We start from the raw sequence: 26,666 nt of genomic DNA on the forward strand, positions 1-26,666 counted from the left end.
AATGTGGAATTTGGTCAACTTATGAAAGTGGGCCTCTATGACACAGTTGCCTGCAAAAGTAGGGGGCTCTGTGACCCAGGAGCTGCCTTCCACGTCTCGTAGGCTCAGGTCAAACTGACCCTCCATTACCAAATCTCAAAAACAGGTCCAGAGTCCTCCACAGTTTCTTGCCTGTCCCACTGAGCTGGATGTGCTTGCAAAAGAGCAAATGGGGAAACAGAACAGGACCTTTGACCCCTTGCTATTACTATATTAGCTCTGCATAAATGCCAATGTCTCAGATGAGCATCTACCTCAGCTTCAGCCTGAGAAAGAGAGAGAAAGCAAGACAGGTAAGAGCTGAACTCTCTCTTCTGGGTGGCATGGACTTTGTGACTGGTGTACCTAGGACACAGAAAAGTGAGCAGAGGTGGTCTTGTATTTTACCCTGTTCCTTATTGCAAGTCAAAGTAGGAGCCCTTCTCATACTCCATAACAAGGAACATTAATGAAATGAAGGAGGGTGGGAGTGCTTGAGGTGACCTGGATTGCTAAGCAACGGATGTCCCATAAGACAATTCATAAGAGGGTCAAGCCCTTGGTAAGGATTGCAGTTTCAGTGTTGGAAGATGCATAAACTTTTCCCAGCTGCCTTCCCCACGGGGACTGCAGGCTGTAAAACATGTCACATGCTCTCTGAAAACAAAAGGATACCTTTTGTCTGCAGAGGGAGAAACTGTCTCTGGGATTAAAAATCAAGGAAAGGTGGTAACGGAGCAACTGCTGCTGGTCAGCAAATGTCTAGTGAATGGAATGGTAGCATTTGGAAGCAATCTGTGCACAGAAGGAAATAAAAATGAATGGAAATTTTCTTACTGTGGAGTAAGACTGATTCTATGAGAAGAAGGAGCATTGACTTGTAGGTACCTGGCACAGGACTGAGCATAATAATAAACAGCCTTTTTGTCATCGCAGTTCCTAACACTGCAATGTTTTCTTCATGTTGCTTGGAGTGATGCAGCCTTCTAATTCGGGGCATAAATCAATTCAAACTTCTAAACACATTTTTAAGTGCAGTGTGTTTGAAAAGCTTGTTTAGATGTAATGTCACCTTTCCAATGTACCAAGTACCAAATTTCCAAGAGTTCCTCCAATTATGACCTTTTTAATAGACAAAATAAAGGCGGCTAGATGAAGCTGAAGTTTGCACTTACTCCCCTTTGAGAACTTGTTCTGCCTGAGCCACTATCTGTTTCATTGGTCCCAACATGGCAAAGATGAGAGAATCTAGTTGGGTTGTTGGGTCTTTCCTCAGCCAGAGCAAGATAAAAGACTCAGATCCCTGGGTCACTAAGATTACCACTGTAAGTGATGCACTAACTAGCAAAATATTCTTTAGAACAATTCATCCAAAATATTAAAACAAGAAAAAAAAAACACATTAGATGTTTTCAAATGTACTCACGTGTGGACAAAACCTATTCTGACTTCTGCCAGTTTTAATGGTTTGTTCATGGACTGAAGCGAGGAATTTTAGCTCTTACACAAAAGAGGTAGCTTTAACTGTCACATATTTCATGCATCAAGAAGAGTGTGGCCAGCAGGTCGAGGGAGTTTCTGCTCCCCCTCTACTCTGCCCTGGTGAGGTCTCATCTGGAGTACTGTGTTCAGTTCTGGGCTCCTCAGCTCAAGAGGGACAGAGAACTTCTGGAAAAAGTCCAGTGAGACCAAGATGATCAGGGGACTGGAACATCTTTCATATGAGGAAAGGCTGTGGGAACTGGGGCTGTTTAGTCTAGAGAAGAGGAGATTGAGGGGAGATCTTATTAACATTATAAATCATATTAACATTTATAAATATCTAAAGGGTGGATGTCAGGAGATTGGGACATCCCTTTTTTCCATAGTAGCTAGCAACAGGACAAGGGGTAATGGGATGAAGCTGGAACACAAAAAGTTCCACTTAAACATAAGAAAAAACTATTCCACTGTTCAGGTGAGGGAGCAGTGGCACAGGCTGCCCAGAGGGGTTGTGGAGTCTCCTTCCTTGGAGGTCTTCAAGACCCACCTGGACATGTTCCTATGCCACCTGATCTAGGTGAACCTGTTTCTGCAGGAGGGTTGGACTAGATCTCTAAAGGTCCCTTCCAACCCTACCATTCTATGATTCTATGCTATTTCTTCGAGCTCTGAAAGCTATCATTAATTGTGGACATTTGTGACTATACAAATAAAAGGACACTTTTTATACTATATTTTCCTCATTTCTTCAGAGGAAATGCTCCATCATGATCTTTCCTGGCCTCTTCTTCATATATCACTTAGGTTTGTGGCAAAAATCTGATGTTTGACTGATATGTTATATTTCTCTGAAAACAAAACAAATTGTATGCTGATTTCAGCAGGTCTCTTGGTGTATACAGTGGAACTGGTACTGAAAACCATGCTGCAATCCAGGGCACTCGCGATAGCTCTGATTCTGCTCCTCAGCACCACTCTCCCCGGTATGTCTGAAAAGCATTTCTATCTGCCTGAGACAAGGCTCAACTCTACGGGTTCTCACTCACAGAAATCTAAGCCATCCATAAAGTAGGACTTAAGCCATATAAAGCAGTTCCAGACCATGAATATACAGTCCTTGGCAGTGTGAAACAAGTCAGTAGGGGCCTGGCACAAAAATTGTTCAAACCTCGTTCAAATGTCGTATAAGGCCTATGACCTAGATGCCTAAAGATGAGTGATGAGATGGTGCTGGATGCTGCTAGAGCAAATTCTGGGGGAAGCTTTGAATCTCAAAATTTCAAATGTCTTTTCACTGTACCTGAGGCAAGGCATCAGGGACACAAGGGATTGGAGAAGCCTCACAGTTTTTTGCCTCTTTCACAGAAGTGCATTCAAAGTTCACCTCTGATAAAGACCGCCGTGACTGGTTGGTCACCGTCGATGCAATTGCAATTTACATCTATGAATCTGTGAGCAAGGTGTCCCCTAAAATCGGTCAGATCTTGGCAGATGCTGCCCAGACTACACCAGTTGTTGTGACCAGGTATGGAACGATCTAACACTGCCATAGGTCAAAAGGGTGAGGAAGGAGTGGGAGAAAGAACAGATTAACCAAATATCTATATGGGGAGATCCAATGGGAAATGAATCAGCAAGCAGTCTAATGTGACCACAATGGGAGCAGGGTTCTGGAAGTTGGGGTAGGATGGTATGGTTTTACATGAAAGTGTCAGTTCTTCCCAGGACATGCATCAAACACAACAATGCTCGTGGGAATAGCAGGTAATGCTTGTTATACATGGGTAGTGTGGGAGGGGACCAGTGGCTGGTGACAGATCAGCCCCTCCAGAAGGGTGCTGCAGTGCTGTCTGTGAGGGTCTTAGTGGTGCCAGGAAACATTGCTGTCAGTCGAAACACTGCTAGCACTCGACACAAATCACAGAATTGGCTCTAGCTGCAAATACATATTCCTCAAAGAAACAGAATGGGCTTCCTCTCAAAAGGAAAAACATGATGACCTTAGAGACATAGTATTGCGTAATTCATGGCAAAAAACCTCTACTGCCTCTTCCTATCTTCTGAGGAAAGCCCCTTTGCACTCTCAGTGACAGGCAGTGTAATAACTACAGCAGGTGGAGATTACCCTCATGTATTTGTGTATCTTACCACATACACTGTCGTTTCCCGCAGGAACTTCTTCATCAGAGAAACAGCTAAAATCACTATAATGGTTGATCAGGTGATTGAAAAAATGAAAAACCTGTGCTACAAAAACTTCGTAGGCTACTAGCCAGATGAAGATGAGTCAGTATTTCCTGATGTGAGTTGGCAACACCCTGCAGTGTCCTCTTTTCCCCTGCCCCTACTACGGACCAAGATCAGTCAATAAGACAGAATCGATGCTCGTCTTAATGCCACTAGCGGGAACCAGGCTTCAAAGACCAAAGGATGGAAGGCATCTGCTGCAGCTTCCCCCGAAAATGAATGCGCAGCTAGGCATGGGGAAGGCAACGAGATTGTAGAGCAGTTCTGTAGCCAAATCCTGAACATTAATTCCTCCTGAATGGCTTGGCCATTGCTCCTCTAATAAAAGATATGTTGGTTGTTACACTTCCTTAAGTTTCTTGTTTGTATTGACTGTTAACACCCACCTTGGCATCCTGTTCTGCTGAGAATGTAGCTGGGATTCACACTAAGTTGTTGCAGGCAACACTAAACAACCCTGACCATTCAGGCACTTTCAACTAAGCTTGGGATCTTGGGTGGAGGGAGCACTACCTGAGCATCTTTCAGGGTAGCCACCACATGGCATCTGTAACCTCACATCAGGAAAGACCATGAAATTTAAGCCTTACTGACTGCTCCTCGTTTAGCTAAAAAGCAAGTAGGTGCATTTGTATCAAGTGGCTGAAGATTTCAGATCATTTTGGAAAACAAGTGCCAGTAAATGTAACTGCCCAATAGTCTGAGCAGGACTTTGAAAGTATATCTCATTAGTCAACCAGTGGGGCTGCCAAGTAGCCTTTCCAAAGGGGAAAATTTCTATCTCCTTCAGGATGGGGGAGTAACCAGTTTATGAGAAGGGAACCCGTGTCCAGGACTGTCTTATGAAGGTCCTCGTCAGTCCTGTGTAACTACCCACATTGCATAAAGAAATCCATCTAATTTATCATTAAGTGAACAGAAAGAGGTAGGCAATTTGTTCGAAATCACAATGAGACTGTGGCAGAGGCTAAAACAAAACCCTGCTAGCCTGAGATCTAGGAGTCATGTGCACAAGGGCAGAACTACTGCTCAGGAAGGAAAACATCCCTACAACTGGCAAAAGGAGTTTTGCCTCATAACTGCAAAGCAATGCTACCGTCTTTTAAGGTGCATCTTCCTTTACCTTCCCCTCATTGCAGTCTTACACCTAAAACTTTGTTCTGCTTCAGCATTATCCTTAACTATCTGTCAGGGCTTGAAAGCACCAGTAACGTCCTTCACCTGGCACCTTCATTCACACACCTTGCCTGTGGACCCAGGTGCCACATCTAAGCTCAGGCACTGGGCAACCAGACCTCCAGCTGCTGCCTGCTGTCTTGGTTTACTGGCAGGTTCTCTTGCACGTATTGCTGGACCTACACTTTAGGTAGCCTCATTCTATCCTTGCTTGTGTTTCCTGGATGGACCTTGGATCTATGCTGTAGCCTGGCCTCTAGCTCCATGGTACAGCTGAAAGACCCTGTCACAGTTTCTGCCTTGCCTCTGTTAGAGTGAGACTGTGCCCTGGCTTGGAGGCATCACTACCTGTGCTGTGGTCTCTGCTGGGAAGTAAATAAATCAGCAGCAATTGCTCTAAAAGCTGAATGTATTTCATCAAGACTATTCCTCTCCCCTCCACTAGGTTTGACTATGGAAATTAATTCAAATAGCTGACAAAAAGCTAGTTAACCGGTGAAGGCTGTATTTCAACTGGTATCTCTGTGCCAGCCTCCACTAGCATTGGTGGGAGAGCTGCCCTGACCCCACATATACAATTCCAGGTCTTTATTTTAATGCGTTCTCCACATTTTACAACAGTATTTGATCATCTCAGGAGAGCAGGCTTTGCCATTGTTGGGCTTCAATACTCCTATTGCTTGGGCAGCATTAGGGGTGGAAGAAGACTGCCCTAAGCTAACAGTTAGGCTCTTTACCCAGCCTGAACTGCTGGACACTGAAAATGTGTCCTCAGTTTCTTTCTCAATGATCAGAGATAAGACTGCCAGCAGTACTTAATTCTCCAAAGCTTCTTATTGAATCTTCCCAAGATCCCTGCTACTGAGAAGAGTTGCAAGTTCTTCCATCTCCTGTTGCTTCCCCACTTCTGCAGAGCTCTGGTGATCTCTTCATTGCCGCCTGTTTCATCGAGACTGTGCGTGCTACCCTGGTCATGCCTGAATGTGGACATGCATATGTATTATGTAAATGCACCACTACTTAGAAGAAGGTTTAGAAAAATGCAGTTTGGGCTGATAAGAGTGTTTACCACATGAAAAGGACAGAAACTTCATCTCTGCTACAGAGATGATTTCTTACCTGCTTGTTTTGCATGTGTCTGCTGAATCTCTCTCTCTTGTCTTTTTTTCCCAAATATAATCCTTGTACAAGCCTTACAGCTTACATTCTCTCTAGTCCCAGGGATGAATTGAGCATTCTTGGAGCTTGTTCTTCTGGCACTTCAAAAGTATTTCTTTCTGAAAGAGCGAAAGTCATGAGTCACATGAAAGAGCCTAAATGTGTGCTTAAGAGTTTATGTCCTGGAAATTGTTCCTTCAGCCTTTTCAATCTATTCATACGCACTGTCCAAAACAGTAGGAGAAAGAAAGTATAGGGGGGGTCGTGTTGATTTTCAAGTCTGTTGTGGGACTTGTTGTGTGATCAATGCAACCCAGCAGCATTTCTGTATTGCATCACTGCACAGCCAGAGCAGAGCAGCACCTGGTATGAATTACACACTAAAACTTACCAAAGTCTTGATACTTTATTAAAGCCATTTAGTTATAACCCTTTTGTTCTTCTGCAATATAACTTCCAGAAAATTCAAGCCAACCACATGCTGATTACCTGCTTGATACCTGATTAATTTTAGTATATGGGCAAAACTGAATCAGCCCATAGATCACTGTGTGTGTTTGTTCTGACTCTCCTCATCACATAGTTATCTATGCTATTTTATGCTTTAAAAGAAGTAAATAGAAAACCTTCCAGATGGTTAATCTGCTGTACAATCTACAAGGGGGCAAATTCATGGGACAGGTAATGAGGGGGCTATATGGTTTAGAATTAAAATATTTCACATCTACTCCCACTTTTCAGTAGGAATAAGCAGCTTAATGTGTAATTTCCTTGAAAAACAGCAATGAAAATCACTTCCCGAGCAACATCTGTGAAAGTTCACAGGGTGCTTCAAGATTCTTGGAAAGGCTTCCTAAGTGAAGCATTCATTTCTGTAAGATTCAAGTCACAGAAACTTTCTTTGTGAGTAATCATCACTCACTTAGCAGCTTTGGGAAAGCTTGTGGTGTAACTGGTTCAACTGAGTCCATTGATATTAAATATTCAGAAATGTCAGGTTTCTGTTGTTTCTGAGATGGATGAATAACACCTCGTGTTCCCGATTTCTGCAAAAAACACCTTTTCTTGACAAAGTATTTATTACAGCGAATGTACCATTTTCAGTGACTCAGTGTTGACAGCAAAGAACTGTTCAGCTTTTACGCTTCCTAGTTCACCTCACTTCTTACTTTAGCACTTGGAAAATTCACCAGTTAATACTAATGAATGAATGCCTCGGGCTCTGCGCTGCTGTGAGCAGTGGCAGCCGTCCTTGTCGCCAAACAGCCCAAGTTATTCTGTAGCAGAAACCCCCATGTGAGGTGTTTTCTCTTTCCAAGGCAAGATGGTGAAGACTGCAAAAGCCGTATAAAATATCTGTGCCAACAGTCACACCTGAAGAGCTGTGGTGATTTCCCCTAAACACACATACCAGACACACACATTTCTAGCTAAAGGTATTGTGTTTTTTGTCCTCCGGTGATGGCAGGACACAGTTGTGTGGGCAGGGACAGGGGACAGAGCCCATCATGAGGGAGTGGACAAAGATGGTGGACGTCTGGCGAGACACGGAGCTGACACGGCCTTCTTTTGGATGGTTCTGTGCTCCCTGTAGGCTTCTGGCAAACCAGCTAGGACATATTTTAAAAGTAAGCACCAAACTCACAAATGCTGTTGTGTATGAAGTCTGTAGCGAGAACTGGTACCCTGACAAAGACGGTACCTCCAGGGGAGGCCTCACGGGAAGGCAGGAGGTGGTAGTCGGCCCCAGACAGCCCCGCGGGACGCGGCTGCCGCTCTCCAGGCCCGCAGAAGGCGAGGGCTCCCGGCCGCCGCTCGCCGGGGTGCCCGGCACGGAGGAAAAGAGGTGCCGCGCTAGAGCTCCCGGGCGGCACTCGCCGAGGGCGGGAGAGGTGCCTCAGGAGGGGCTGTTGGGAGGCCGCGAGTCGAGGGGACCGAAGGTGGTCGACTAGACTGCCGCGCCGGCCCTGCGGGGCGCGGGCGGGCGAGGGAAAGCCTTGCGTGCCAGACGGCTCTCCGGCGGCAGGCAGAGATCAGTCAGCGTGTCGCCCTTTCGCTCACAGCCCGCGGTACCTCGCCGCCGCGGCGAGCGCTGACTCAGAGCGGCACCGCCGCGGCCGCCCGCTTCGCACGCGATGCCACCGGCCTTCCCCTCCCTACTCCCGGCCACCCCCGGCCTCGCTCCCGGCCGCGCCGCCGAGCCCGCTGCATTCCCACCCCGCTGGGGGCCGAGGCGGCGGGACAGGCGGCAGCGGTCCGGGCGCGCAGGTAGGCTCGGGCGGTGGGAGCGGCGGGGCGCGGGGTGCTGCTGCCGCGGCGCCACACACGAAAGTATTTAGCATTGCCAGGAGGGGGTGATAGGTTTTGGGAGCCTGCGGTACCTCTGACACTCCCCGCCGGGCCCGCACTGATGGGTCTCGGGCAGCCGCCCCGGCCCCGGGACCCTGCTGCAGGCTACAGGCAGCGAGCTGGGGAGCAGCCAGCCGGCCCAAGGGGGTCTCCAGCCCGCATCTGGGGCTTCTTGGGGAGGCGGGAGTCAGGCAAAGGTGCCTGGGTGAAGGGAGGAACAGTTTATTGCAATAAACCCACTTTTTGATGCAGCTGGAAGAAGCAAATCACTCCCTCCCGGGTGGTTAGGACCCAGTTGTTGAGCCTGCGGAAGGGGATGGGTGTTTTGGCATGGGCCGAGTTGGGGTTGAGAAGCTGCAGCTGGGATGGTGTTGGGTGGAGAGGCTTTGAATGTTGTTTCCGTAATAGAAAGATGGTTTTTCACATACATTTGCCCACTTGCGTGCATATTGGCCTGAGAGGTGGGAGTTCTTTACACTTGGGTGTGTAATGACTATGCTGTAGTTGACAGATCCTAATTTTGGAGGGGGGGGGGGTGAGTGCCAAACTAATGATCCCACAATACAGAATTCCTCTTTACACTTAGGTCTGGGGGTGAGACAGGACTAGGCCACTTCTCAAAAATTGCATTGAGAAACATTTCTGGTTTTGCTATTCAGAAACCTACAAAACTGCAGCACAAAGTGCAGGTCTTGGCGGTAGCTGTACTAAAACTGCTTTATCAAAGTTTCTTAGTTGCCGTAAAGACAATGGCATTCCAGTGTGCACCACAGCATCAGTTACTGTCTGTGTCTCATGGGAGATGCGCTAACCTCTCACTGCCACACTGGAAGTGTATCTGGAAATGGTTTATAAGAGTTTGGCTATCAGTGCCCGAGTAGCACTGATTACTGAAGGTCTTAACAGCAGAATAAATATTTACAAGTGCAGATGTGATACACGTCAGTGAAGAGTGCAGCTGTTTTATTTTCACAGCTTACTATCTCTAGGTTTACAGTAATGTCCTTGTTAAACAAATTCAGATATTGGATTTGAGGCTACTCATTCACTTCAGAGGCGAAAGCTGCAGGTGCAAGAGAAAATAAGTTAACTGGGCGCTTGGAAAAAAGTGTGTTAAGTTCACTGCTTGGAACAACCACTTCAAGATGATTATTTTTTCCTAATTGTAATGGTTTTTTTCTTCAAATGCTCCTTTGTCTTAACTTTCTCTGGGGCGATGATGTTAAAAGTCCTGCCAGCAGACGATCACTGCCTTTGGAGTATGGACCCTCCCAGGTAACCTTTGCTGCTGAGATGTCTTCAAAATGGCGTTCTCGGGTCAGCTTTGCTGCTTGGAGAGTGCACAACTGTAAACCAGCCAGCATGGCTGTGTGATCTGCAGGACTAATCTGTTTCCAGCTGTGGTCAGTGAAACACAAAGTTGAGTTTAAAAAAAAAAACAAACAAAACAAGAAAACAAACAACATACAAATCAATAGATAATAGTTACTGTGCTGTATCCTTATCTTTGTACTATCTTTTGTCAGTTAAACTGACACTGTAGCTGTGAGCTAATTCAGCATTTTAGGTTTCTCGTCCTTCTGAGCTGCTTTGCTTAGCATGAAAGTGGGAAATATCTTAATTCTCCTATTTGGGTGTCAAAAATCCTTGGAGTTACATACTTATGCAGTTATTTTAGTAATATAAATTGCTCATTAAGTCTTTGTGTGTCAGATAAAATCTTGTGCTGATTTTTAGATTTAAAAGGACCTTTTAGTTTTCCAATAAGGTTGACTTGATAGAAATTGTATTCTGTAAAAAGAACTCTGGTAGATATTCCTGCAGGGAGAGAATACTAATTAATTTTATTTTGAGTTATCCATTTTCCCAAATAGTACTTTACAGAAAAATAAAGATCTACTGTGTAAACCCAATATACACATATATTACATGTAGTACTTTAATACTTACTGAGAGGAAATGCTCCATCCAAAAGAGTCAACTCATCTGAATAACTTCTATATGTGTAAAAGTGTCCTTTGTCCACATAAACTGTGTCCCTTTTCTGAGGACTTTTTATTAGTGGTTAGGTTTAAAAACTTTCCACTTTAATAATAAGCACCTTTTACTCCGTCATGTGTTATTGTGGAGTGTGCACTGAGTGGCTGAATAAGGGAGGAAAAGAAATTTTTCTGTGTTCAATTGACTCAATGTAGGCCAGTAATTTTTGCCAGCTCACTTGCAATGTAAGAAATACATTACAGGCAACTGACAACCTAGAGAAAAATGCTCACGGGAAAAGACAAAAGGCTAGAACACCGGCCACTATTACAAGCCATTTGGGCAACTTATTGACAGCTAGCCACCAGAGAGGGCTGGCAGGTAACACAGATGTTGCTAACTCGTATATATCACAACATAGAAATCAAAATACAGAATATGAATGCAGAAGGTTCTTCAGTACACCATAAGCACTTGCTGCCACAAGGTACTAGGGTTTATTACAGAATCACAGAATCTTGAGGGTTGGAAGGGACCTTGAAAGATCATCTAGTCTATACCCCCCTGCCAGAGCAGGCCACGTAAAGAAGGTCACACAGGAACTTGTCCAGGTGGGTTTTGAATATCTCCAGAGAAGGAGACTCAACAACCCATCTGGACAGCTTGTTCCGGTGCTCCCTCAGCCTCAGTGAAGAAGTTTTCCCTTATGTTTCTTTTTGACTAAGTAAATCAAACCCCTGATATTGAAACATCTAAACTGGTATGTGAGAGCATGTCTGTTCCCTGAGTCCACTGATAATTTGGTTATATCCCCAAGGGCCATCAGCTTGCTTTCTAGAGGAAGATTTCTTTCCCCTCCTGTTTGCAAAGAAAGAATGTAGTTAAAGCATAAACCTACGAGTTCAAAAGCAATTAAAACGATCCTCTGCATATATTCGTGTGTCATCTCGTGATTTGCAGTGAATTTTGTGAACTGAGGATAAATGACAGACTACTCTTATGTTTTTTGATAGGTACCTGCCAAGGATAATCTACATGTATTTGCTATTCATCAACTAGGTGATTGCCTGAGGTCTCCTCCAGCTGTGCTGCGCTGGTAGTGCCACTTGTGTTAAATCATGAGTCAGAATACATGAGTCAGAATACAAGTTTGCTTTCTTAAAATAAAAAGAGAGAAGGTTGCATGTCACTGTCCTTTCTGTGAACGTGAGACACTCTGTATGAAAACTCAGTAGTATTCTACAGCTCTCTATCGGACAGCTCGGCCTTTATGGTTTTACACTACAGTTTATCACCTTTGCTTTATGCGTGTTTCACACGCTAATTGAATCATGCCTATTGTTTGACAGGAGCCCTTGGGTTTTTTTTCTGTCTGATAAAAATGTGGACACTGCCATACAAAGGCTTGTATTCCATACAAAGGAATTCAGCTTAAGATGAACTGACATTTGCCTTTTGTTTTAGTTTAGAAGACCTGAAAATGTGTACTTTGGTCCTTGTTCACTATGTGCAGTGTTTTGGAAATCCTGTTTTTATTGTAATCTTCCTTTTTCACTTCCTCTGGACCTTTTCACAAGACTTGATTTAGGGCACATGCTTCCCTATCTAGTCTTAAGGCAAACACAGATTTCTTTTCTTGGGTTTTTTTTTCTCTTTTTTTGAGCCATTTAAGCCTCACTCTCTACCTCTGACTTTCAAATATGACTGAAGTGGGCACTGTTTAGGTAGGTGGTCTAAGCGGCTATCCAGAGGTAGGAGCAACGTATTACCCATAGCCCTACTGCCTGTTTTGCTTGTGCCAGAGATCTGGAGGGCTAGGCTGGTGTCTTGACTGCTGTGGTAGGGCTGGGTGTGCAGGGATGGACAGTCTCCTGGCAAGCAGAATGGGAAGTTCGTCTTTCTGAAGCTTACTTCCTCTAGCATCTCCCAGCTGGATCCCTTTCTACAGCAGAAACTTTGTCCCATGCTGAACTCCATGCTTGAGGGTGGCAGACTTGTTTTTTGATCTTTAGGGGACATTCCCCAGTGATGCTTTGTGTCCAGCTGCCGGGTGCTGTAGGAAGGCACTAGCTTTGCTTCTTAACAGAACAAACAGGGGGCTCAGCCATCAAACCCACAAACCACTGGTGTTTCACTGTGTAGTGCACTGAGCTACAGTGCAGCCAGAGCTGATAGCCATGTGGGTTAGGATAGCTGAGCTACTTTCATTTGACTAGTTCACAGGTTCTGTATAGATGAAGAAATGCCAGCATACACTTCAGTGTCAGCTTGCAAGCCAGACATACAGTCCTAGACGTCTGAGGCTTGTTCATCCCTATTGATATTCCTGTCACCTCATCTTTTCTGCCCTTGCTCGTGATCCCTGCATTTGGGTGGGCAGATTTACAGCTTGTTGGGGTTTCCAGTTCAAGCTGCGGTACAAATGAAGTCTAAACTAGGCACAAAATGCAGAAGGACCTACGATGCTTGCCCAGGGGAGGTCCTTGTATCTGGTATGGCTCCCTGACAGTACTGGCTCACCTTCTGAACAACTACATGAGAAGAACATGCATGCCTTTAGCAGAGAACACAACTGCCTAAATTGGTGTGATCTTGCCCTACATTTTATCCAAGTTGCTTAAAGGTAATGTAAGAAAGGTGCAGTTAATAGTATCAGGAGACAGTCCAGTAGCACCTCTGGAAGCATCTACTCACATGGCTCCTCTGTACATGGATGAGTGGGGCTGTGTACTTGTAGGAGTTTCATGGGCCCTCAGACCTTGTGGAGATTCATTATCATGGACTCTGAAAGATGGAACACTAATCCAGCTGAGTTAACTACTGGGTAAGGCTTTTGGTCTTCTCATTCAGTCAAACCCCAACTCTCTTAATTCTATAAAACTCTAGTTGATTTCAACAAAAAGAGACAATTTGAAACTGGTATTTATTTGAGTAACAGTGGAGGTAAGGACCTATGAGCTCATTAATTTAGTTGCATAAGTTCTTAAAAATTAGAATAGTAGGAAGATTACATCTCATTTCATGAATCGTCAAGGATTTCAGCCATTTCGGGATGGCTGTAGCCTCTGAAGTGGCTATGCAAATGTCAGCATGCCATAGCAACATCAATTCATGTTGCCAAAATGTTAGCCTTAGAAGCTAATGGATTATAAGGGTTGTCTGTGGTTTATTCTCTCCCTTCCTCTAGCTAGATCTAGTCCTTTTTCAGTGCAGCAACCCTCCTCTGAAATGTTCTCAAGTGCTTAGTTTCTCATAGGTACCTTGTTTTAGCACATTTCTTATGCACCATATACTCTGTCCTACTCTTGCCAAAAAAAATCCCTGCAAACAATGGGAGCTCTCCAGGTCTCCTCTCACTTTTATTCTCTTGATTTTTCCCTGAGCCTTTTTCTCTCTCCTGGCAAGATACCTGTAAGGATTTTTCAATTACTTCAATGTTCCTAAGTGGTCTGAAGTACCACATTCTTTGACTAGGAATCAGAATATCTGGCAACTTATCTACAGCTGAGCTGCTGTGAGATCTTGGGCAAGCCACTGCACTTTTCAGTGCATTTGTCAGCCCTCTCTTTGCTTTTTAGCACCCCTTCATCCATAGTGTCCTGGTAGGTTATGAGAAGAGCAGAAGTTTATATGCATATACATGTTTCTTGAAAGTTATCAAGCTTCTACTCTTACCTACAACATTTCCTTAGGTGGTGGGTAACTCTCACAGGTTCAAAGGTATGCCAAACCTCTCTCTCTCTTTACAAATCTTTTTTGTAATGGTTTGAATGTTTTGCTGTGTGTGAGGTGTAGATAGATGTTTCTGTGGTTCCCAGAGGAGGGAGGGTGAGGAGTGGGTGGCAGGGGAAATGGGTGGTGTGGTCATGCAGGTGTTTAGACAGTGCATAGAGGGAAGTCAAGTAAGTGGTCAGGTCAGGTGCATGGTGCGATACAGGGTGAATATTTGCTGTATATTTGTTTCTATGTGGTGTTCCTCTCTGGAAATACTGCTCTTTGCATTTTAGATTTGAGCTTCTGGGGTTTTTTTTGCGTATCAGCTTTAAAACTAGACTGAGAATTCAGATCAATTTAAAAACCACTGACCAAGTTTCATTCTCTAACTTAGCAGAGTGCCACACAGTTTCACAATCAGGTTTTCTTTGCCTCAAACTGAAGGTAAAAGAAAGGGCATTCTTTGGGGAACAGCTGTTCTTTTATATTCATATTAACTAGTTTTATGAGTTTAGAAAGAAAGAGGGTGTCAGGTTCTGGAATTTCCATTGGACAGTAAAAGGCAGAGGTAATGGTTTCCAGATTTACTAGTAACTTTTGCATCCAGTTATTTCTTGATATTATTTAATTATATGTTTTTGAAGGACCTGCTGTTTAGAAAGTGAGTACTCATCCCTTTCTGGAAATCAGTACTCTTCAAAAGGGTCTGAAGCTAGGCATTTACAAATGAAAGCGTCTGAATTCAGTAATCATCTTGTGGGAAGCCTTTTCTTTGAAGATGGATTCTCACTCTACCTCCACTGTGCCCTACTCTGGTCAGCAGCAAATTGCAGCCCAAATTTCAAGAGAAACATGGGTCTCTTCTGAGATATATTGTTGAGATGCTTCTTGTAAAATCCCATGTGCTCTCAAAAATGTGAAAAGTAAACAACAGAGGAAGTATGTTCACTAACTAGACATAGTAGGAACTTCTGACTAAGAATATGCTCTCTTACTAATAAGGAAACTGTTTTGAAGATTGAAAATATGTATTTTGGTCACAATGCATTATTTAGATGATTGATGCTGATAATGCTGCATGCTCTCAAACCGTAACACATGGCCTGTATTTCCAAGGTTGCTACAATCTCTTACAAAAGCATAGAAGTGAATTGGGAAAATAAAGCCTACCTTTCAGTTCGTGTTTAAAAATCAGTATCAGCCCAAGCAGCCTGGCCTTTGGCAGGGATTTTTTTACGGAGTCACTTGTGGGAAGGCTATCTTTCCTCTTAAAAGCTGTTTGTTTCCCATCCACTTGCTTTCTCATCTCTTGTATTTTGCATTCTTTTACTTTATTATGAATTCTAGTTTTATCTCCATAGATGTTTGGGGCCAGACTCCCTCTGGCTTTTACTGAGAGTGGAGTACACCAAAACCTTCCGTCACTTGCAACAAGACTCCAGCAGGATACTGAAGACCCCCACCTGCAAACTGAGCAGGTGCTTGGGTTGTTATTGAAACCTAGAGTGTGCTAATTGCAGACTTTGTGATATAATATTGAAGTGTTATATGAGATAATACAGGCTTTTTCTGGTTTCCTAGGGCTACCCAGCCACCTCAGTGTGTGGTATTCAGTAGCATCATAGTAACAAGTTCTGAGTCCATTTAATACGTTAACAGGGTACGTTTCCATCAGTTATGAATTTAGGTATCTCCTTCTTTGTTCCTATCCATAAGCTGGTCTCCCTTTCTCTGATGACATGCAGAACGCTGAAATATTTAGTAAATAGCCTGAGTGGATGGATTTTGACATTGCAGCATTGTCATTAGGCCATTTATAGTCACTGCTTTACATTCTTCACTTGCTGTGAAATGTGCTGCTTATCTGGGTGAAGCCTTTTAAACAAAAGAACTGGAAGATGTAGTGATTTGTGCTCACAGCTTGCAAATCTACTCACAAGTCTGTACTGACCTCATGAATACTGGTGATTATACAGGGATTACAAGTTAGTGTGCGAGTAGTGGGTAACTGCTAAAAGTGCATTTAATGTCCCCACCCAGGAGTTGAGATCTTTTTGTACCCCGTGCCTTACAAGCAACTGAAAATAAACCCTTCTTTTTTCAATGACTTTACTGTTCCCATGCAGCAGTTAACAAATGTATTGTTGCAAGGTCTTTTCAATGTTAGGAAGTGTGCTTGTTGCAATTCAGCCCATTTGAAACCTGAGGCACAGACATGTTGTGTGGGACTTTTCATCCCGCCAGTCTGACAGAGCCAAGACAAGAAGCTGCAGATGAAATCTTGATTCTCTATAGTCAGTGGAAGGGTACCTCTCAGTTTGCAGGAGCCAGCCTTTACTGCAGTCCTCATGGAGGATCAGCCCAGTGCAGTGGATACACCGCTTGTCTTACTTGTTAGAGAGCAGTAAGTTGGGCTCTTCTCATCAGAAGCCATTCCCTGTGTGACTTTTAGTTCTCTGCAGATCCAAGTACCATTTAGTAGCGGTGTAATTCACAGAATCGCAGAGTGATAGAATGGTAGGGGTTGGAAGGGACCTCTGGAGATCATCCAGTCCAACCCCTTGTTCAAGCAGGTTCACCTTGGTCAGATCACACAGGAACGTGTCCAGGTGGGCTTTGAAAACCTCCAGAAAGGGAGACTCCACACCCTCCCTGGGCAGCCTGTGACGGGGCTCCCTCACCTGAACAGGAAAGAAGTTTCTCCTTAAGTTTAAGTGGAACTTTCTGTGTCTCAGCTTTTGTCCCTTTATCCCTTGTCCTATCACTGGGTGATAGAAAAAAGTGTCATCCCATCCCCTTGACATACACTTTTTAAATACTTGTATTAATGACGTCCGTCCTCAGTCTCATGTTCTCCTGACTGAACAGCCCCAGTTCCTGCAGCCTTTCGTCATAAGGAAGATGTTCCAGTCCCCTGATCATCTTGGTGGCCCTGCTCTTGACTCTCTCCAACAGTTCCCTGTCCCTCTTGAGCTGGGGAGCCCAGAACTGGACACAGGACTTCAGATGAGGCCTCACCAGGGCAGAGTAGAGAGGGAGCAGAACCTCCCTCTACCTGCTGGCCCCACGCTTCTTGATGCATCCCAGAATGCCATTGGCCTTGGCTTCAAGGGCACATTGCTGGCTCATGTTTGATTTATTATCAACCAGATCTCCCAGGTCTCTCTCCGCAGAGCCTCTCTGCAGCAGGTCACCCCCAGCCTGTACTGGTGCATGGGGTTGTTCCTCCCCAGATGCAGGACTCTGCACTTGTCCTTGTTGAACCTCATGAGATTCCTCTCTGCCCAACTCTCAAGGAGGTCGAGATCCCTCTGAATGGCAGCACAGCCTTCTGGGGAATCAGCCAGTCCTTCCAGTTTGGTGTCATCAGTGAACTTGCTGAGGGTACACTCTGTCGCCTCATCCAGGTCATTGATGTTGAACAAGACTGGCCCCAGAACCGATCCCTGTGGAACTCCACTGGCCATAGGTCTCCAACTCGATTCTATGCCCTTGATCACCACCCTCTAGGCTCTGTTATTCAGCCAGCTCTCAATCCACCTCCCCATCCACTCATCCAGTCCACACTGCCTGAGTTTTTCAATGAGGATATTATAAGAGACAGTGTCAAAAGCCTTGCTGAAGTCAAGGTACATGACATTCACTGCTCTCCTCTCATCTAGCCAACCATAGAAGGCTATCAGGTTGGTCAAGCAGGATTTCCCCTTGGTGAATTTGTGTTGAGTCCCCCTGATAACAATCTTTTTTCTTCATATGTTTAGATATGGCTTCCAGAATGAGTTATTCCATGACCTTTCCAGGTATGAAGGTGAGACTGATCAGCCTGTAGTTTCCTGGGTCCTCCTTCTTGCCTTTTTTGAAGACTGGGGTGACATTGGCCTTTCTTCAGTTCTCAAGTACTTCACTGTCCTCCACAATCATTGGAAAATGATGGAGAGTGGCTTAGCAATAACATCAGCCAGCTCCTTCAGCATTCGTGGGTGCATCCTATCATGTCCCATAGATTTATAAATGTCCAGCTTGCCCTCTTCCTCGTCCACCAAAGGAAAGTCTTCCATTCTCCTTACTATCCTACTATCCTTGCTGGACTGGGTTTCCCGAGGGCCAGCCTTGGCAGTGAAGACTGAGGCAAGGAAGGCATTCAGTTCCACCTTCTCTGCATCCTCTGTCACCAGGGCATCCTCCTGGTTCATCAGTGGGCCCACATTCTCTCTAGTCTTCCTTTTGCTGATGAGTTATTTGAAAAAACCCTTCTTGTTTTCCTTTACTTCCTTTGCCAGGTTTAACTCCACAAGGGCTTTTGCCTTCCTGGTTTTATACCTGCATACTCTGGCAATGTTCCTGTAGTCTTCCCAAGTAACCAGCCCATTTTTCCACCTTACATTGTCAGTATTAGTGTTAGTTGTCAGTGTTAGTATGTCTGGTGCTGAAATGAGAGTTGCAAAAATCCTTTGCCCATATAAGCAAGCTTCAGGTCTGGGTACAATTTTTCTTTATGTTGAGATTAAATACTTTATTTCTGAAAAATGCTGATTCATTAGAGTCAAAATGGAGACCAAGAGATGCATCTAACAAGGTCCTGATATATATCGAGGTAGAAGCACTTCAGCTCTGATTGTGCACATCTCAGGAAAGTGCAACCAACCTTTAGATTGTTGGGGTTGGTGCTGGTAGTGTAGTTGTTTTCATGAAAAAACCTCAAAAGGTCTTGATTTTGTTCCAAGGCAGTTCAAAAGCATCTCTGAAATCATGAAAAGGTTTTTGGGATGAGCAGATGAATGTTCCCATACAGATCTCCTGACAGATTTTATAGTAATGCTTTGATATCTTTTCTTGACAAGGAAAGGAGAGGTTAGATTACCAAAAAAAAAACCAAACCATATTTTTTAGTTGCAATCATATCAGACTAATTTAAAGATAATGAAAATGGGGAAAAAGACACCAATCAAAATCACTTACCAAGGCCTTCGACAGGTGTCACATCGGAATTGTACCATTTCCATTTCACATAGCAAACCAACATACGGTCATTAAATTCTTTTAACACGCAGAAAATAGGCATAGTGCTGTGTTGCTTAAGTCTGATCAGGTTAAATACTTAAAACCACAATAGTTTTGGTATCATCCTGAGCTGTATTAGTGCTAACAGACAAATAGTGAATATTAACATGGAATAGTAAAAATTTCAGAAGTAAGTTTGTTCCAGCCTAGCTTGCCTTTTCCTTGAAAGAAATAATTGAAAATAACGTTTACAACGTTGTGAAAACGTCAAATAGATCTGCAAGTGTAAATTAAGCACCTCCATAGTGTATGTTCTTTCAGATGGAAGCCTGAAACAATCCATTTTGTTTTGATGAATTAGTTGCTTCTTGTGTATTTTATTTCACTCACGTGGAGCATTTGCTGTGGCATTTATATGTGATTCTCTTCAAGCCTGGCAATATTTAGCAAGTTTATTTGTAGTTTTTCCAGATGCAGATGCCAGTATTTAAGCTTTAGGCAATGGAAGTAGATCTTTATAGACTGCCTTGGTCATTTTTCCAGTTTGACAGGGCATTTTGAAGTATTTTTTTCAACAAAAAACAAAAAAAAAAGTGGTCAGCTGTAACTTTAAATTGTTACAATTGCTTAAAGTCTTGTAGATTTCTTATATTCCAAAAATACTGTTCTGCTTTGTGTGGGGATTGAGGAAATAATGAATGAGTGTGACTTACTAAGAAAACCCTCTTTAAAACAAGATGCAAGATGTGGGTTTGGTTTTTTCTGTAATAAAAATCACAGGTTAGTTGAAATGCAAGTCTCAGGCTTCTTTTTTTGTAATTAAGAAAAATTAAATCTCTTGTTATGTACTAGTAAAGGTATAGAGGGAGGATAAGAGCTTGAGAGGAAACTGTTGAGACTGTAGTTTTTGAATATCACTTGCAAATGAGATTAAAATTTGAACTGACACTGTTCTGATTTCAAAGGCTGCCATGGCCTGAAAATCAGTTAACGCTCTTGATTCGTTTATAAGCCTGAAAAAGGAGTTTGGCCGTTAGGTGTGGGGAGAAAAAAAGTCTGTCACATGCAGGAAGAAAACCAAAATGTTTTAGAAGAGGTAGTGGGGAAGAAAAAAAATATGCATGCAGCAAAGGAAACAAAGAGCAAAAAGCTAGTGTGTGTCTTTCTCTGATTCCCTCATTCGTAGCCCAGGTATATATCCCAATATCTGACTATGTGCCAGAGAGCACACAGTGTCATCATCAATTGCTGAAAGACACTTTCGCCTCCACTGCTTCTGTAGTGTCAACTCTACTTGCTCAAATGAGGGCTTGCTCTGTTAGTCTGTGAGTACAGCAGGGAACAGGCAGGAGAGTTGGGCAAGACATCCACGCCTTGGTTTCTGGTTTTGCACTGCCCTTGGGTGAGGTGTGTTTTCATTTCCCTGCCCACATTAACAGCAAGACCGCAAAGTTCAATGAAAAATGCAAATACCAGGATTTATTTGTAACACCCAAAATAGTTATTTGCACTTACAGATATTTAGAAAATACAAAGATGAGAAAAGAAAAGTTAAAGTGAAGATACAATTACATCAGAGGGATACCTCTTTAGTCCTTGGTTTACACATTTTTGTCCCTGCTGTACAGGCAGTCTGTCAGGTCTTCAGGCTTTGCCTCTTTTTCTGTTTCTCATGAATAATATTAGCTGGTGTAGCTGTATTCCAATTGCAGCTTTTTAGCAGGTCCACCTGAATGTAACCAGCATAAAACTCAGTGTCCTTTTCTGAAGGAGGAGATGGTCACTCCTTTCAGCTAGACTGCTCTCTAATCAGAATAAAAGTAACCTTCCATAGTTTTTAAAATGCCTCATTGTTACTCTATGAGTAATTTCTTTCATCTGCTTGCCTAGAAAATGTTTCTTAGTTTCAGTGAGATGAAAAAGTCTATTCTCTGGTATTCAAAGTGGTCCGGGGACTATTGCTGCAAATCTTTTTGCTTATGAGAGACTTGTCTCTGAGTCCTCGTGGTCAGTTACAGCATGGATTTGTGTGCCAGTTTATTCCTTCTCTGGCAAAACTGGGAGAAGGGAAGACAGAACAAAACTCTTAATACGTTTTTAAAGGCAACTTGAAGCGCTGCCGCCCAGTAAAATCATCTGGGGTTTGTTGCATAGCAAATTGCATGCGATTTGTTACCAGCTTATTTTACTTCTTAAAAAGTAGACCAAAAGATGTGTATTTACTGACTCTTGTCTTTTGTTGGCAGAGTTGAATTTGTCTTATCTTACAGGGCTGTAAGTACCATTAAAAATACTTTACTTACTGCAATTCAAGATTTGTTCCCGTGTATTTTGTTTTATCACCTGGTGATAAGATTACTTCCTCTACTTCCTTACAAGCCTCTAGCTTGTGAAAGCTACTTCAAAAGCTTGAAAGACCAAGTGCAAAAAGGGAAGAGAGATAAAAATCTTTAAAAATCAGGAAATAAAAAAGGAAAGTTTCTAACAGTCTCTTGACTTAGTCATGTTATGCATCCTGGATGCTTTATGAAACTCATATTATATTTATGACAAGCAGTATTATATTAAGCTAAACATTTAACAAGAGCGACAATGGAATATAAGCTGTTGCAACAGTCACATTGCTGTTGGACATTTAATTCTTATTTCACCTGTGCACTTGGAAACACTGTACCTTCATTTCTTTGTTTTAAGCAAACATTTCCACCAATCATTGGCATTTAGAAGGATATGAAAGAGTTAATAAAATACATGTAGTCAACTGTATAAAAGTCCAATACTAGTTTTCTGATGAGCTGTTTAACTCCTTGCTTTGCATTCTTTCAGTTTGTAAATCTAAGTAGTACTACAACTGTTAAAAATACAGAACTTTCTCTGTTTCCCCACCCCCGTTTGCTGTCAGACTTGACATGAGCTGGGCAAGTGGTATCTTCTCCACAGCATGTTAAATATAAGACCTCTGCATTTCCCAGAGGCTGCAGGGTAGAAATGAACCAACTTAATAGAGCTGTTTTTTTTTCAAAGGGTTCAACTGTAAATGAGCTAAAATGTTGGTCCATTTGAATCCTTCTCCTGTGAGCATCCCCACACACAAACTTTCTCAGCATTTTCCACAGAATCACAGAGAATCACTCAAATGTGAAAATCTGCCTAATTTTGCTTTTCAAGCACATTTGCACTTGCCTGTGACTACAGTGGGAGAAAGTACAGGGGGGTTGAACTAGATTATCTCTAAAGGTCCCTTCCAACCCTACCATTCTATAATTCTGTGATAATGCTTATGTCTTTACACAAATCAGTTGCAGCAAAATACAGCAGACTTGAACTTTGAATAACACAGTGTCATATCCTTATATGGCAACTGAAGCAGTCAGAATTTGCATCAGATACCCCTCTAAATCTTTAAAAGTATGAGTGGATTTTGTGGGTTTTTTTTCCCTTTAGGAAAGATTTCTTTGTATTGTCTTTGAGTTTCTTTGCCTTCAAATGATCTTTTTTCTAAAACCACAGAGTCTAGGAACTCAGTTTAATTATTATGATTAAAACTAAGATTTAATGCCATAAGCAAGAAGGCGAGACTTCAAGAAAAAAACACACGAGACTCCAATTATGAGAACTGGTAATACACAAATTCATTAAAATGTTGGGATGTTAAAATTCAGGAAACCTCCAAAAAACCAGGATCGATCAGGTGGAGACATTGTAACACGTTTGTTAGTAAACTAGGAATCACAGTGAAGAAACACTTCTGTTGCGTTGTTTTTCCTGTTCTATGCGGAATAAAAACGTGTTTACGTTGGAGTTCAAGGCTTGATTCAGAGCAGCTGTGACTGAATGACGTGATTGTTGCAGCGCTTGCACTGGGTTTCCAGCGTAAGTGCTTGTGGGTATTTCTTGGTACGATGGTTTCAGGTTTACACCATGCGGTGACACAGCAATCCTTGTATCCTGTAATGTCTATTCCATTTATCTGCGTTTAAAGGGAAGCAGCACTCCTCCCACCTGAAGTGCCGGCTCCATTACACTTGTGCCTCTGTCTGTGCCATTTCTTTCCTTTTGTCAGCTTCTCTCCCTTCACTCTTGTCCTGCTGCCTTTGGGGAGAGACATTCCTTCCTCTGCAGTCCTGGCTCCCAGTCAGAGGGACACAGAGCGCTTCCTCTTCCTCGCGGCATACTCGCCCGCCACAAAATTGGATAAAGAGTGGCTCAGGCGAGTGTCCAGAGTGTCTGAGTTGCTGCTGCTGCCACTGCTGATTTTCACCCGTGAGCACAGGCACTGGAGCATGGCTCTGCGGATGTAGTTGTCAAAGCAATAGTAAATGAAGGGGTTGGCACAGCTGTTGGCAAAAGCAAAAGGGCTGCTCACCTGCATGCCCAGCTGGGCAACCATGTCAGGAAAACAGTCGGTCTGCTTCAGAAGTCCCAAAAGGATGGCCATAAGCTTGAAAAGATTGAAGGGAACCCAGGAGATAACAAAAGCTGCCACCACAATGAAGACAATCTTGATGGACTTCCTGAGTTTCTTGTCATGTTTCCCAGATCTCTGATAGTGCACGCAGAGTCTTCTGGTGATGGAGCAGTAAAAGGTTAAGATACTCAACAGTGGGAAGAAGAAGGCCAGGATTAAAAGCATCAATGACATGATCTGTTTGGCTTCTGTCGTGGCTTTGTCTGTGCAGTAAGTCTTTCCGTATTGCGTGTTCAGTTCTCTGGACAAAAGAGTTGGCAGCCCTAAGCAGCAGGACAGTAACCAGACACAGATGCAGAGTCCACTGGAATAGGATCTTGTTCTGACCTGTCTAGCAATAGAGGGATGCATGATAGCCAGGTACCGGTCAGCACTCATACAAGTGAGGAGGAGGATGCTGCAGTACATGTTGACTGAGATGACGTAGGAACTAGCTTTACAGAGGAAAGATCCTACCCTCCAGCTCCCATCCGATGCCTCCTTGTCCACCCAGAATGGCAGTGTGATGAGGAAGATGAAGTCGGACACAGCAAGGTTGATGATAAAGATGTCTATCAGTCTCTGGACCCGTCTCTTGAAGACCAAGGCTACAATCAGGATGGAGTTGCCGACAATGCCCACCAGGAACACAGCAGTGTACAGGATAGGGAGGAAAGTAGACATATGCTGCAGGTGCTGATACTGGCAGTTGTCATCATAGTAGTCGTAGTTGAAAGTGACTGTAGTCACAGGCGAAAGCTGGGTGAGTTCCATTTCTGGCCAAGCTGTCTTCATCCCTACTCTGAGGAGGGTTCTGAGCTCCCCCTACCCTTGCCCTCAAGGTCTTCAAAAATATGTTAGCAAGTCAGGGTGGAGGAGGGAGGGAGGAGGAGAAAAGTGGTTTAGGGGGTGTAATTTATAAACCTTTAGCCAATCGCATAGGCAACAGACAAGTAAAACCCTGTCTTCAGAAAAGCAGGTTTGGTTTTACTGATTTTATCTTCATTTTGCATTTGCTTTTATAAGCAAACCATGTTTGGTGTTTGCTTTTATTTTGGTGGCATAGCAGGTAGTTTTCAAGATTATGAACTTTTTATTTTTTAGGACAGGATATTGCTAGTTTGCAGATGTCTGAGATTGTACCAGATCAGAAGAAGTCAGAGAACACTGAATTCACATACCTTTGCTCAGACCATTTTTGTATAGATTGCTTTTTGAGGCAAGTTCAACTCATAGGAGATTTGGGGGGGGTTTACTTTCTTTGTCCATTTATGGGTTTGTTTTCTCTTGAGAGTAATTCTCTAATATGAAAATACTTAGGGAAAGCTGTTTAAAACTACTGTCTCCATTCTGCACCATGGTTATATATCAGTTCCAGACTCTCCACTGCTCTGCCAGTGCCCCCTTCATGCCCTGCAGCTTCTCCACACGCGGCTTTATGAATGTGTTTGAAACTTAGGGGACAGTTTTCCAGTGCATCATATTTTTTTCTGCGATTTGAAAATTGCCTGTATGTTCCTATCCGCGCACAGGCTTCCTTACAGGCCACAGTCCTGGTCTCCAGAGCAGTGGTTTGTTCCTTTTCCTTCTGGCTGCACTCCCCTCGTGGGTTTTGAGCCATGGGTAACAGTGCTCACTTCTCTTACAGATCTCTGATTCCTTCATCTTTCATTTGCAGTATCAATATTGCACCAGCTGTGGCTTTATCTTACAGACAGCTCTTTCAGCATTTCAGAAATTAGATGAAAATTCTCACTTTTTAAACTACTGAATTCATTACAGATTTGTCAGTGCACACTAAATGGAAACTTCTACTACTGGTCTTCATCATCTTTCCTCTCTTTTTCAGAGAAATTAATTTTCTCCTTCCCCTCTCTCCCACCTGCATTTTCACAGACCAGGCACATCTTCAGAATTCTCAAAGCTTTGAGCCAATCACTTACCAGAGTGTCCTTGAATCCCTGAGCAGACTGATCTCATCTATATATGTCTACATAGGGGAAGAACAACTCCAAATTGCTTGGACAACACAGATGTCCTTCTGTGCAGCAGGTACCTGATAGACTTCAGGCACCTGGAAAAGCAGCCAGCTGCTATTAAATGGCTGGCTATTGGATCAGGGGATATTTGAGTAGACACTCTTATGTATGTAGATATGCTGATGACTACTAAGGAGCTACTTATATATAATGGCCTTCCTGTCAGCAGGGCATTAGTGGACTCTAGATGACTATTTTTCATTGAATGTTTAAAGATTTCATTATCTCAGTGGCTTTAATTCAGCCATCACAAACTGTGAAAAAATACCAAGCTGTTTAAAAACACCCTGGCTTTGATTACTGATCGGTATGCCACAAACCTAAGTGTGAACCTGTAAGGGAGCACAGGCTAAAAATGATCTCACCATCTGAAAATTACAAAAGATATACTTACTCTGCAGAGTTGTGTAAAAATGCCCAAGTAGCTTACAGTTTACAGAAATTATTTTTGATGGATTCAGTGAAGAGCTGAATTTTGTGTCATCTTCGCTTATTACTGCTTCAAAGAAGGTATCTCGATTTTTTTCTTCCACAAAGTACTGGGAAAAAGAGGCATTTTCTTTCCATCAATACTAGAGTAGATCAGCTGAACTCTATGGTCTGCAGTAGAATAGTCATGCGATCTGGCAAAGGTGGACCTACATGTTATTTTACTTTGTTATTTGACTCTATTTTTACTTAGATTCTTATAGTTTACATGCAGTTGCAAGCTTCAGTAATCAGTCACAAACTTCTCTTTCGCTATCTCACGTTACTGCATACTCCCTCTTCTTTTCCCAGAGCTGACAAAAAAAGGACTAACTTTCTAAAAAGCTTAATGGAACCATACAGATAAGCATATGTCTCTGTATTGTTGTGTTTGCAGTTCCTCACTTTGTTGACTCCCTGTAGTTTAATAGCCTTCCTTACTAAAATACAAAATTATAAAGTAAACCTTTTCCAACAGGGGCCAACTCTTTTGTCTTGAATTTACACTATATTTCTTGAACACTCAAAATAAATTTGTAGAGGCCACTATATATGGTGTTGCCGTATCACAGATGTGACACTTCCTT

The 26,666-nt window shown here is 43.2% G+C and overlaps 2 protein-coding genes across 2 annotated transcripts; one reads left to right on the forward strand and one right to left on the reverse strand.

Moving 5' to 3' along the window:
- Positions 1-2,422: 2,422 nt before the first annotated feature.
- Positions 2,423-3,772, forward strand: LOC104554118 (apovitellenin-1). Its single transcript, XM_010197014.1, has 3 exons — positions 2,423-2,483; positions 2,866-3,025; positions 3,673-3,772. Exons 1-3 carry the CDS (start codon positions 2,423-2,425, stop codon positions 3,770-3,772), a joined length of 321 nt encoding a protein of 106 aa, XP_010195316.1.
- Positions 3,773-23,190: 19,418 nt separating this feature from the next.
- Positions 23,191-24,367, reverse strand: GPR15 (G protein-coupled receptor 15). The gene has a single exon (XM_010205287.2). The coding sequence runs from the start codon at positions 24,365-24,367 to the stop codon at positions 23,261-23,263; it is 1,107 nt and encodes a 368-aa protein (XP_010203589.1). The 3' UTR covers positions 23,191-23,260.
- Between the last annotated feature and the right edge of the window lie 2,299 nt (positions 24,368-26,666).

This window comes from Colius striatus, chromosome 1, assembly GCF_028858725.1.
Source record: "Colius striatus isolate bColStr4 chromosome 1, bColStr4.1.hap1, whole genome shotgun sequence".
NCBI lineage: Eukaryota > Metazoa > Chordata > Aves > Coliiformes > Coliidae > Colius > Colius striatus.

Excerpts from the sequence above, each read along its gene's own strand:
- GPR15 (XM_010205287.2), bottom strand. The coding sequence starts at position 24,367 with ATGAAGACAGCTTGGCCAGAAATGGAACTCACCCAGCTTTCGCCTGTG.
- LOC104554118 (XM_010197014.1), top strand. The coding sequence starts at position 2,423 with ATGCTGCAATCCAGGGCACTCGCGATAGCTCTGATTCTGCTCCTCAGC. Across the intron at positions 2,484-2,865 it reads CCTCAGCACCACTCTCCCCG|AAGTGCATTCAAAGTTCACC; the intron begins GTATGTCTGAAA and ends CCTCTTTCACAG. Across the intron at positions 3,026-3,672 it reads ACACCAGTTGTTGTGACCAG|GAACTTCTTCATCAGAGAAA; the intron begins GTATGGAACGAT and ends CGTTTCCCGCAG.